Below are 12,798 nucleotides of genomic sequence, written 5' to 3'. Positions count from 1 at the left end.
CACTTCGCCACGACGGGAACTCCCAACTGGCATTTTGATAGAGATTTCTTTGACTCTGAACATGAATTTTGGAAATATTGCTGTTTTATCAATATTAAGTCTTCAAATCCATGAACTTGGGGTGTCTATTTAAACATTAAAAAAATTGCTTTCAGTGATATTTAATAACTTTTAGTGTGCAAGTTTGATAATTTGTTAAGTTTATTCTTACGTATTTTATTTTATTTTTTGTCTTTTTAGGGCCATGCCCACAGCATATGGAAGGTCCCAGGCTAGAGGTCAAATTGGAGCTACAGCTGCCGGCCTACACCATAGCCAAAGCAATGCAGGATAGAGCCTCATCCGATACATACACCACAGCTCACGGCAATGCCAGATCCTTAACCCACTGAGCGAGGCTGGGGATGGATACTAGTTAGATTCGTTTCCACTGAGCCATAATGGAAACACCTGTATTTTATTTTTTGATGCTATTGTAAATGGAATTATTTTCTTAATTGTTTAACTTTCTTAATTGTTTCTTATTCAGATTGTTCATTGCTATTAGATAGGAATACCATTGATTCTTTTTAAATTTTTTGCTTTTTAGGCCTGCACGTGCATCATATGGAATTTCCCAGGCTAGGGGTTAACTTGGAGCTACAGCTGCTGGCCTACACCATAGCCACAGCAACAGCAACATGAAATTGGAGCTGCATCTGTGACCTACACCACAGCTCATGGCAATGCCAGATCCTTAACCCACTGAGCAAGGCCAGGGATCAAACCTGTCCCTCATGATTACTAGTTGGGTTCATAACCTGCTGAGCCACAACAGGAAATCTGCCCTTGGTATTCTGATGAGGACTGCATTGACTCTGTAGATTGCCTTGAGTAGTAAGGTCACTTTAAAAATATTAATTCTTTGGGTTCCTGTTGTGGCTCAGTGGTAACGAACCTGACTAGTATCCATGAGGACATGGGTTTGATTCCTGGCCTCGCTCAGTGGGTTAAGGATCTGGCATTGCCGGGAACTCTGGTGTCAGTCACATACTTGGCTCAGGCCCCGTGTTGCTCTGGCTGTGGGTCAGGAGCTGCAGCTAGACCCCTAGGCTGGAAACTTCCATATGCCACAGGTACAGCCCTGAAAAGACAAAAAAAAAAAAAAAATTCTTTCAGTCCATAAACACTGTGTATTTTTCCATTTATTTGTACTATCTTCAGTTTCTTTCATCAGTATCTTACAGTTTTTGGAGTACAGGTCTTTTACCTCCTTAGTCATGTTTATTCCTAGATATTTTATTCTTTTTGATGCAATGGTTAATGGGATTGTTTCCTTAATTTCTTTTTTCTGATAATTTTTATTAGTGTATAGATATGCAACAGATTTCTAAATATTAATTTTATATCCTGCAACTTTATTAGATTCATTGATGAGCTCGTCTAGATTTTTGATGGCATCTTTAGGATTTTCTATGTATAGTGTCTTGTCATTTGCACAGTGACAATTTTACTTTGTCTCATCCAATTTTGAATTTTTAAATTTTTTTTGGGGGGAGGTCTGATTGCTATGGCTAGGATTTGCAAAACTGTGTTGAATAAAAGTGGTGAGAGTGGGCATCTTGGTCTTGCTCCTGACCTTAGAAGAAATTCTTTCAGCTTTTCACCTTTGAGTGCGGTGTTACTCTGGGTTGGTCATATATAGCCTTTTTTTATGTAGAGGTTCATTTCCTCTATGCCTACTCTCTGCCTCCTTTTTTTTTTTTCCTGCCTTTTTTTCCTTAATGGCCGAACCTGTGGCACATGGAAGTTCCCAGGCTAGGGGTCAAATCGGAGCTTCAGCTGCCGGCCTGCACCACAGCAATGCAGGATCCAAGCCATGTCTGCAACTTACACCACAGCTCACAGCAATACCAGATCCTTAACCCCCTGAGCAAGGCCAGGGATCAAACCCATGTCCTCATGGATCCTAGTTGGATTCAACGTCCTCATGGATCCTAGTCAGATTCATTAATCACTGAGTCATGAAGGGAACTCTCTGCCCACTTTCTGAAGAATTTTTGTCATAAATGAATTTCGAATTTTCTCAAAAGTTTTTTCTTGATTTGATAATTGAGACGATAATATGGTTTTTATTCTTCCACTTGTTAATGTGATGTCTCCATTGATTGATCTGTGGATATTAAAAATGGGCATAATTCCCGCTTGTTCATGAAACTGACAGCACTAATGGCCTGAACCTAACCAGAACATAGATTGGGACTTGAAACACATACTGGGACTCAAACCCAACCTAAAGCCAGATTGGGACTTAAACCCATGGTTTTAAATTCAAATTACTCACCCTGTGCTTGGACTCACTAAGATTCAGGTGGTTTTGTTTGTTTGTTTGTTTGTTTTGTCTTTTTGCCATTTCTTGGGCTGCTCCTGCAGCATACGGAGGTTCCCAGGCTAGGGATCTAATTGGAGCTGTAGCTGCCGGCCTACTCCAGAGCCACAGCAACTTGGGATCCGAGCTGGTTCTTCGACCTACACCACAGCTCATGGCAACGCCAGATCCTTAACCCACTGAGTGAGGCCAGGGATAGAACCCGCAACCTCATGGTTCCTAGTTGGATTCATTAACCCCTAAGCCACAATGGGAACTCCAGATTCAGGTTCTTTATGCCTCCACGAAGAAGAAATTCAGTGAGAGACACAGTGATAGGCAAAAAACAGATTTATTAGGATAGGACGCTTGTGAGAGATGCAAGCAGGCAGGCAAGGAAGCTCTGCCCAAAGGATCTGGTGGGCCACAGTTTTATCATCCAAGGGGAGTGGGGGCTGGAAAGGCCCACCTCTTCCTTTCTGGGAGTAGTAGCTCCTCCTTAGTATCCTGGTAAGGTGTGTATTCAAATCAGCTGAAGGAAGATCCTCAAACTCTTGCTTTTGAGCTGAGTCTGAATACAGGCCTCATCCCATCCCCCCACCAATGACCTGAGGCAATTCTCACACCTCCACTAGTCAAGCAAGCCTGCCTTGTTCTAATGGCTTTCCTGAACCTACTACAGTGGTCTCCCAACATCCCCCAGGTTTCCCTCTTTATCTATGATCCCCTACTGGGACTTCTACAACTACCTGTACCTACATTATCCCTATCAGTCACGATGTATGATCCCCCCCCCTTTTTTTTGTCTTTTTAGGACCACACCTGTGGCATTTGGAAGTTCCCAAGCTAGGTAGGGGTTGAATCAGAGCTGTAGCCTCTTGCCTATGCCAAAGCCACAGCAATGCAGGAACAGAGCTGAATGCCAGATCCTTAACCTACTGAGTGAGGCCAGGGATCAAACCCATTTCCACATGGATACTAGTCTGGTTCATTACCACTGAGCCAAAATAGGAACTCCATGATCCTTTTATTTTTAAAAATTGTTATTTATTTGTCCACATCCATAGCATGTGGAAGTTCCTGAGCCAGGGATCGAGCACTTACCACATCAGTGACTTGAGCGACAGTGGTGACCATTCTGGGTCCTTAAACCATGGCGCCACCTGGAAACTCCTATGATTCTCTTACTATATTGTTGGATTCAGTTTGCTAATATTTTTTTGGGGATTTGGCATCTATATTCATCAGAGACATTGGCCTTGTAATTTTCTTTTTTTTGTGATATCTTTGTCTGGTTTTGGTATCAGGGTTTCCCTGGCCTTGTAGAATGAGTTTGGAAGCACTCTTCTCTGCAATTTTTTTTGGAATAGTTTGAGAAGGATAGATGTTATCTTTTCTCTAAAATGCTTGGTAGAATTTAACTGTGAAGCAAGCTGGTCCTGTACTTTTGTTTTGGGGGAGTTTTTCAATTACTGATTCAATTTTGTTACTGGTAATTGGCCTTTTCCTATTTTCTATTCCTTCTTGGGTCAGTCTTGGGAGATTGTACCTTTCTCAGAATTTGTCCATTTCTTCTAGGTTGTCCATTTTATTTATTTTTAATAAAATTTTTAATTTTTATTTTTGCAAAGGAGACCAGACCTTCTCCGTTCTCACGCCTCATCTGTCTCCCGGGCTGACACACAGTTTATTGATTTCATTGTGAGTAGCAAGCTAGTAATAAATTTCATTTTTTATTTTAAATTTTTTTTTCAGGGCTGCACTTGCAGCATATGGAGGTTCCCAGGCTAGGGGTCGAATCGGAGCCGTTGCTGCCGGCCTACACCACAGGCACAGCAACGCCAGATCCGAGCCGCGTCTGCGACCTCCGCTGCAGCTCGCAGCAACGAGGGATCCTTAACCCACTGAGCAAGGCCAGGGATCGAACCCGCAAACTCATGGTTTCTAGCCGAATTCGTTTACGTTGCCCCAGGACTGGAACGTCTAGTAATAAATTTCAAAGTGCTTTCTCTTTTTAAACTCTTTTTTGCCAATAGCTGTTATCGCCTGGGGTCTCGTTCTTATGCTCTCCCTTAACTCATAGTCTTTGGGGGAGTTAGACACCAAGGAGGTGCCTTGTCTGTCATATTTTCAGCACGTCATCAATCCTATCATCGTCAATAACAACACGCTTGCTCTGGCTGATCTGGCCCAGCCGCGGCGGCCGTTTTTTCCGCCCGTTGCTGAAGAAGTTGTCCTGTAGGCGGCAGGAGAAGATCTGGCCCACTAGGGGCTCAGCTTCTTGTTGGCATAGAGCAGCACCTCCGACAGGGTCGCATCCGGAGGTTCCGCGGGGGCCCCTCCTCCGGCCGCTTCCCCGCCCTCGGCGGACAGGGTCAGCGGCTCTGGGACCGGGGGCTGCCCGCAGGCTGCGGCGGCGGTGGCGCCGGCGAGAGGCCGGGGTTACCGCTGGGGCAGGAGCGCGCAGCCGTGCTGAGCGACCCCGAGGCGGTCCGCCGCTGCGCTGAGCTCGGGCTCGGCGCGCAAGTGGCTCCTGCTCCGGCGGAGGCGAGCAGGACTCACCCTCGGCGAGCTCGGGCGCAGGGCTGGGACCCGGCCGGCAGGGGCAGTGAGCAGGAGGAGGAGGCTGTCCCAGCGAGCCCCGAGGGCGCAACCCAGAGGAGCCGAGTCGGCCGGTCCTGCGGCGAGTGCGGGAGGCGGCGGCTCTGGTTCGGGAGGCCGACTGCGGAGCTGCGGGGGTGTGAGGGGCTGAAGGGAAGAGGAGCGAGGAATGAGGGAGGGCACTGGTGAGGGGGCCGAGGATACCCGGAGGGAGGGAGTGGAGAGAGGGAAACCGAGAGGGAGACCGGGGAGAGAAACCGTGAGAGAATGGGCGGCGGGGCGAGATCCACAGAAAAAGGAAGACGGGGCGGGGAGGGGGTGGGGGGTTGGCGTGAGGGAGGGGAGAGGAGAAGAAAGGGCGGAGGGAAGGAACGACTAGATCAGGATCTGAGAAGTAAAGGGGGAAGAGAGGATCTTAGGTTGTCCATTTGATCCGCATAAAGTTGTTTGTATGTTAAGGTCCTTTGACTCTACTACAGACAACTATATATCATTTGCTCTAGACTTTCCTCTGTGAGGGCTGTGCGTGTCCTTCTGTTGTGGCAGACTATGTGGGTGGTATGGTAGGCTTATTTGGCCCCTGGTCTGGTTGGTTGCCAGGCCCTGCCTTGTATGGAGGCTGATGGCCAGTGGTTGGTAGGACTGGGTCACAAGGTGGCTGACTGCAGAACCTCAGAGGGCCTTGGGTCTAGTGCTGGCTCATTGGTGGGCAGAGTCATAGTACGGAAGACTCCAGGGCTTTTGCCTGCCCACTGGTGCATAAAGTCAACTCCTAGGGTTAGTGTTGGCTTACTGAAAGGCAAAGCTTAGGCTTGGAGTCTGGGTGCAGATCCCAGAACTTATGTCAGATTGCTGGGGTAGGGGAGGAGGTTCCTGACACAGTTGGGTATGGAGTGTGGCCTATCCCTTAGATTTTGTTGGCATGCTAGTGGGCAGAGCTAGCACCCAGATTGTCAGGGGACGGTCTGGCCTGCTGTGGGCAGCCAGGTCTGCAGGCTGTGGATTATTGATTTCTTGTTTCTGGTGTCTTTCCCCTGGTGGGTGAGGCTGGTCCAGAGGCTAGAGCCAGGCTCCCTGGAAGGCAGGGTTAGAGCCCAGGGGATTCTGGGATTTGTGCCTGCCCACTAATGGGTAGAGCTGGGTGCAGAGGGGGCTGTGGGCTTTGGGCCTAAAGCAGTCTGAGTACTGATGGGTAGGGCTGTGTCCCCACCCAGTTAGTTGCCTGCCCGAAGCATCCCAGCATTGGCACCTACAGGCTTTGTGTGGGGCTAAAGAGCTAGAGAAAGGATTCTGCCACGGCACTTGCCAGCACCAGTGTCCACATGGTAGCAGGAGCTCTCAAAACTGGCTGCTGCCAGGAGTTCCCACCATGGCGCAGAGGGCTAAGAATCCAACTGCAGTGAGTTGGGTCGATACAGAGGTATGGGTTTGATCCCCAGGCCAGTGCAGTGGATTAAAGGCTCTGGTGTTGCTACAGCTGTGGCATAGTTCACAGCTATGGCTCAGATTCAGTCCCTGGCCCAAGAACTTCCATATGCCTCCAGTGTGGCCATTAAAAGGGGGGGGGGTAGTTCCCATTGTGGTGCAGTGGATATGAGTCCGACTGATATCCATAAGGATGCAGGTTGGATTCCTGACCTTGCTCAGTGGGTTAAGGATCCGGTGTTGCCATGAGCTGTGGTGTAGGTTGCAGACAGGGCTTGGGTCCCGCGTTGCTGTAGCTCTGGCATAGGCTGGTGGCTATAGCTCCGATTCGACCCCTAGCCTGGGAACCTCCATATACCGTGGGAGTGGCCCAAGAAATGGCAAAAAGACAAAAAAAAAAAAAAAAAAAATCCAGCATTGCAGTGAGCTGTGATGTAGATTGCAGACCCGCTCATCCCATGTTGCTGTGGCTGTTGTGTAGGTTGGCAGCTTGTAGCTCCAATTCAACCCCTAGCCTGGGAACTTCCATATGCCAGGTGTGGCCCTAAAAAAGAAAAAAAGAAAAAAAAAAACTGCTGCCAGTGTCTGTGTCCCCAGGGTGACCTGTAGTTGTCTCCTATCTCTCCCAGAGAATCTCCAAGATCAGCATGTAGGGCTGACCCAGGCTCCTCTCAAATTGTTGCTTCTGCTCTGGGTCCCAGAGCATGTGAGATTTTGTGTGCACCCATTAGAAGTGAAGTCTATTTCTCCCAGCCTTATGGGATTCTTGAAAGTAAATAGGCTCAGCTAGCCTTCAAAGCCAAATGCTCTGGGGATTCATCTTTGTAATGCAGGATCCTTGGGCTGGGGAGCCTAACTTGGGGCTCAGACCTCTCATTCCTTTGGGGGAACCTCTGCAATGTAATTATTCTCCAGTTTGTGTGTCACCCGCCTGGGGATATTAGACTTGACAAGACCATGAGTTGGCCCCCTACCCATCTCCTTGTGGTTCCTGCTTTATACCTTTGTAGGAGATCTTTTCTGGTAGGTTCTGTTCTTTTTCCCTGGTAGTTGTTCTGCAGATAGTTGTGATTTTAGTGTGCCTATGAAAGGAGATGAGCCCAGGGTCTTTCTACTCAGCCATCTTGGCTGATCTTTGTGAGATTTTTGTTGTTGTTGTTGTTTGTGGCTACATCTACAGCTTGAGGAAGTTCCGGGAACAGGGATTGAACCTGCACCACAGGAGTGACAGTGCCTCTGGGAGATATTTATTTATTTATTTATTTATTTTTGCTTTTTAGGGCTGTACCCACGGCATATGGAAGTTACCAGGCTAGGGGTTGAATTGGAGCTACAGCTGCCAGCCTACATAACAACTACAGCAACACAGGATCCGAGGCACCTCTGTGACCTATACCACAGCTCATGGCAATGCTGGATCCTTGACCCACTGAACGAGGCCAGGGATCAAACCTGCGTCCTCGTGGATGCTAGTCAGATTCGTTTCTGCTGAGCCGTGATGGGAACTCCAGGGAGATATTTTTAAATGTCAGTTTTTTTGTTTGTTTGTTTGTTTTGTCTTTTTAGGGCCGTACTCGAGGCTTATGGAGGTTCCCAGGCTAGGGGTCTAATCGGAGCTACAGCTGCCACCCTATACCAGAACCACAGCAATGCCAGATCCGAGCCACGTCTGCGACCTACACCACAGCTCACAGCTCCTTTACCCACTGAGCGAGGCCAGGGATCGAACCGGAAACCTCATGGTTCCTAGTCGGATTCATTTCCGCTGTGCCACGATGGGACCTCCATAAATTTCAGTATTTTGAGGAAGAATTGAGACTTTAGAACAGGAGCACAAGTTCAGCAAAATTTAGAAATGTGATAGACTTGATGTTGACTTTCTGAGAACTGGGTTAGTATGCCTCCTGTTTAGCTTTCCATTATTCCTGAAGATGAAACTATGAAGGACTTCCAAACCATTAGGTTCAGAAGCAGGTATCTGTAGGTTTGAAGAGAGGAGAAAGCTAGATCATAATATATTAGTAAGTGATATTCTACTGTATTCCTGATATTCTTTAGCAGTGCATAATTGGGGATTTTGTGCTTCTCCATGAACAAAGCACATGAAACATGAACTGGCTGAGATCAGTGTTGGAAAAGTCATAGAACTACTGACAGAAAAACTCTGTACAGGAAATAATCACCTAGAGAATTGAGTTTGGAGACCATTCACACAACCAAAAACCTAAAAGAACTCAAATATTTTTTCAGCACAGTTAAGGAACTATGGAAGAAGATGCAAAAGTGAAGGATTTACACATTTGCTTTGCGGGAAAAGAAATTTTTCTAGGTGTCATTTAAAACTGTGTCCAATTTCCCTTCTGTTATTTATGAAATAGCTATAAGTAAACCAAGTAATGTGCTTGCTATAAATGAAGATTTTCGTAAAGATTTCTGGTTATGTTACAGATTTTCTTTCTAGGGGTCATACTTTTCTGCTAAGCTAAGTGTGTCTAGCAATCTTAACTGCTAATCATTTTTAAGTTCATTGGTTAAGAGGTTGTATCATTTTTTTTTTTTCTTTTTAGGGCCACACCTGCAGCATATGAAAGTTGTCAGGCAAGGGGTCAAATCATCAAAGCTGCAGCTGCAAGCCTACACCACAACCACAGCAATGCTTGATCCAAGCTGCATCTGAGACTTATCCCACAGCTTTTGGCAACACCATGTTCTTTTTTTTTTTTCTTTTCTTCTTTTTAGGGCTGCACTTGTGGCATATGGAAGTTCCCAGGCTAGGGGTTAAATCAGAGCTGCAGCTACCAGCCTACACCACAGCCACAGCAATGTGGGATCTGAGCTGCGTCTTCAACTATACCACAGCTCATGGCAATGCCAGATACTCCACTCACCGAGCAAGGTCAGAGATTGAACCCGCATCTTCATGGATACTAGTTGGATTCGTTTCTGCTGCGTTTCTGCTGCGCCACGAAGAGAACTCCCAACACTGGATTCTTTTTTTTTTTTTTTTTTTTTTTTTTTGTCTTTTTGCCATTTCTAGGGCCACTTCCTGCGGCATATGGAGGTTCCCAGGCTAGGGGTTGAATCAGAGCTGTAGCCGCCGGCCTACGCCAGAGCCACAGCAACGCGGGATCCGAGCCGCGTCTGCAACCTACACCACAGCTCACGGCAACGCCGGACCGTTAACCCACTGAGCAAGGGCAGGGACCGAACCCGCAACCTCATGGTTCCTAGTCAGATTCGTTAACCACTGCGCCACGACGGGAACTCCGCCAACACTGGATCCTTAACCCACTGAGTGATGCCTGTAATTGAACCTGCATCTTCACAGACACCATGTTGCGTTCTTAACCCCTCTGAGCCACCATGGGAACTCCTATCTACTTAAAACCACGTTAAGGGAAAAATTTTTTTTTTTTGGCTGTACCCATGGCATATAGAAGTTCCTGGGCCAGGGATTGAATCCAAGCTGGAGCTTCAGCTGCAGCAACCCCAGATCTTTAACCCACTGTGCCACAATAGGAACTCCAAGGGAATATTTTTATAGCATATATTTAAAAATTACTTTTAATATTTTTCCAATATCACCAATTCCAAAAGAAAATTATGAACATATTTTTGGTAAGATTAAACTATATAATTAAAAATGTTGACATTATAAAATTTTAAAGAGAAAGGAAGAAAAAGAACAAAACATAATGTAACATTTGCAGATTCTTGGCTGGTATACTAGTAGGGCTGATGGAGTACTTCTCTGCCACTGCAAACAGGTATGAATCAGTGTGCCACTGAGCTAGCACAAGTCAGTGTGATTCAACAGTGCTGTGGAAAAAGAGCCCATATAGCTGGGAGACTAGTTTCATTCAAAGGTTTTAAGCAGATGTATTGAGGATGATTTGAAAAGGGAAACTAACCTGAAGTGACCTAAAACATATATATCAGTTGTTGCCTGGGAACAAAGGTGGGGGTTGAGTCTAGGATGGGGTGGAGAGGACTGGATTACAAAAGGGCACAAGGAAATATCATATTAATCATTATCTTTTTTTATTATTTATTTATTTATTTTTGTCTTTTTGCCATTTCTAGGGCCGCTCCCGCGGCATATGGAGGTTCCCAGGCTGGGGGTCTAATCGGAGCTGTAGCCGCTGGCCTACGCCAAAGCCACAGCAACGCGGGATCCGAGCCGCGTCTGCAACCTACACCACAGCTCATGGCAACACCGGATCACTGAGCAAGGGCAGGGACCGAACCCGCAACCTCATGGTTTCTAGTCGGATTCGTTAACCACTGCGCCATGACGGGAACTCCCATTATCTTTTTTAAAATGAAATTTTAGAAATGGAAAAGCTACGCTATGGTGACAAAATAGAAAGTGATGGTTTCTGGGGTTGGGTGGGGGACGTTGAATAGAAAGGGTCATGAAAGAACTTTCTGGAGTGATGCATATATTCTGCCAGTTGCACTCATCTTCATTCAATGAGTAATTTTCCTACAGGTTTAGGAAGGCTCCCTGGAGGAGGTGGCAGTTAAACTGTGCCCTGACTGACATAGGAGTTGGACAGAAAAAGGGGGTGTGTGTTCCTGGCTGGGGTGGGACTTGGCAAAAGCAAAGTGGCTTGAGTGGGGTCACTGGGTTTAAAAAACATGAAATAATTAAGTAGAGGGCCAGGGGTTAAATACCTTGATACCTGAGCCACATTCCTGATTTGTTTTGGGACCCCAGACATAAACTCCCTCTCTTTGGGCCTCTCATTGCTTTAGTTTTCCCTCAGGAAAGTGGGCACAAGCTCCCACGTTCCTTCTGAATTCCCCTCAGGCTGGAAGAATAATTGATCATTATCTTAATTGTGATAGTTTCACAGGTATATACATATGTCAAAATTAATCAAATTTCACACTTTAAATATGTTCACTGTAATACCTGTCAATTATACTTCAATAAAGCTCTTTTTTTTTTTATCTTACATCTCATCATTTCCAAAGGATAAATTAGAGAGGTGGAAGTGGTACCTGACATGGTTCTTAGAATAAAGTTCTGAGCTCTCTTTCTTTCAGGGAAGGAGCTCTATTTTGAGCTCTGGGTGTTAGGATATTTTCCAGATCAGAGGTGATGCTAGGTCAGTAAACATGCACACACTCACCAGTTTACTACAGTTTCCTCTGCTTAGATCAAACAGAAGCTTTGTTCCTGGCAGGCAGGCAATTCTGGGGACAATTTCACACCACAAAAACAAAGGAGATGAGGAGTTCTCTTGTGGAGCATCAAGTTAAAGATCAGGCATTGTCAATGCAGCAGCTTGGGTCACTGCTGTGGCATGGGTTCTATCCCTCGCCATGGAACTTCATGCAACAAAACCATTAAAGGAGATGACTCTTGGTAATTAAGAAAAATTTCTTTTTCCTTACCTCGGATTTGAAGACAATTGTGGATACAATCATTGTCTGAGTCGAAATTATCTAATGAGGAGGAAAAATGAAAGGGTGGATTAAAAAGTTAAGTAGACTTAAAGCCCTTTTTGATACTTTTATAAACAGAATATACTTTCCAGACAGGAGGCTGAGTCATATGCTGGAATGATACAGATGATTTTCCATACCCAGGAGTGACATGGAATGATAAAAGATGTCCATTAGTACACATTTCATATACTTCCTGAATTTCCTCTTACATACATAATTCAGAATAGATTTTAGCCCTCTGGCAAGATGTGATGAGAGACACGATGGGTTAAAAAAAATTACATGTAGGAGTTCCTGTCATGGCACAGTGGTTAATGAATCCGACTAGGAACCATGAGGTTTCGGGTTTGATCCCTGGCCTCACTCAGTGGGTTAAGGATCCAGCATTGCCATGAGCTGTGGTGTAGGTCACAGATGCAGCTCGGATCTGGCATTGCTGTGGCTGTGGTGTAGGCCAGCGGCTGTAGCTCCGATTAGACTCCTAGCCTGGGAAACTTCATATGCTGTGGGTGGGGCCCTAAAAAAAAAAGCCAAAAAAAAAATTACGTGTAAAAATAATCTCAAATTAAAAATTAGAGTTATATGATCCAGCAACTCTATTCCTGGGTGTTTTTTTGAAGAAGACAAAAACACTACTTTAAAAAGATAGGCACAACATTGTAAATCAACTATGCTTTAATAAAATTTTTTATAAATTAAAAAATAAAAATATATGCACCCCTCTGAAAATAAAAATAATCTCCATTTGCCCTCTCCTGGGACTTTAGGTAAGAATGTAAAAACTCAACCACCCTTGAGCAGGATGAGCCGGGAAGAACTGGAGGACAGTTTGTTTCGTCTTCGTGAAGAGCACATGTTGGTGAAGGAGCTTTTTTGGAAGCAACAGGATGAGATCAAAAGGTACCCAGAGTTCTTTTTAAGTATTTAAAAGCTGTATCTACACCAGGCCTACACCACAATAAAGCAAA

At 45.6% G+C, this 12,798-nt stretch overlaps 1 protein-coding gene and 1 pseudogene across 7 annotated transcripts in view; one reads left to right on the top strand and one right to left on the bottom strand.

Moving 5' to 3' along the window:
- The window catches only part of RPGRIP1 (RPGR interacting protein 1), a 106,085-nt gene that overhangs the window by 20,432 nt on the left and 72,855 nt on the right, over nucleotides 1–12,798 (top strand). For 4 of the 7 annotated variants that reach the window (XM_084969291.1, XM_084969290.1, XM_084969287.1 and 1 more), the window contains one exon: nucleotides 12,598–12,730. In XM_084969291.1, coding sequence (XP_084825417.1) covers nucleotides 12,598–12,730 — 133 coding nt within the window. Of the gene's footprint in view, nucleotides 1–4,734; nucleotides 5,134–10,865; nucleotides 10,942–12,597; nucleotides 12,731–12,798 lie in introns of those variants that run through there. The other 3 variants (XM_084969289.1, XR_014810890.1, XM_084969288.1) reach the window with 3 other exon arrangements.
- Nucleotides 4,420–4,699, bottom strand: LOC146401712 (calcium/calmodulin-dependent protein kinase II inhibitor 1 pseudogene; annotated as a pseudogene).

The sequence above is a fragment of the Sus scrofa genome, chromosome 7, assembly GCF_054392235.1.
Source record: "Sus scrofa isolate SSC_HxYL_T2T_F1_AM1 chromosome 7, Sscrofa_HxYL_maternal_Yorkshire_Landrace_v2.0, whole genome shotgun sequence".
Classification (NCBI taxonomy): domain Eukaryota; kingdom Metazoa; phylum Chordata; class Mammalia; order Artiodactyla; family Suidae; genus Sus; species Sus scrofa.
Note: the sequence above shows the minus strand (reverse complement) of the source record. Positions and strands in the feature narration are given on the sequence as shown.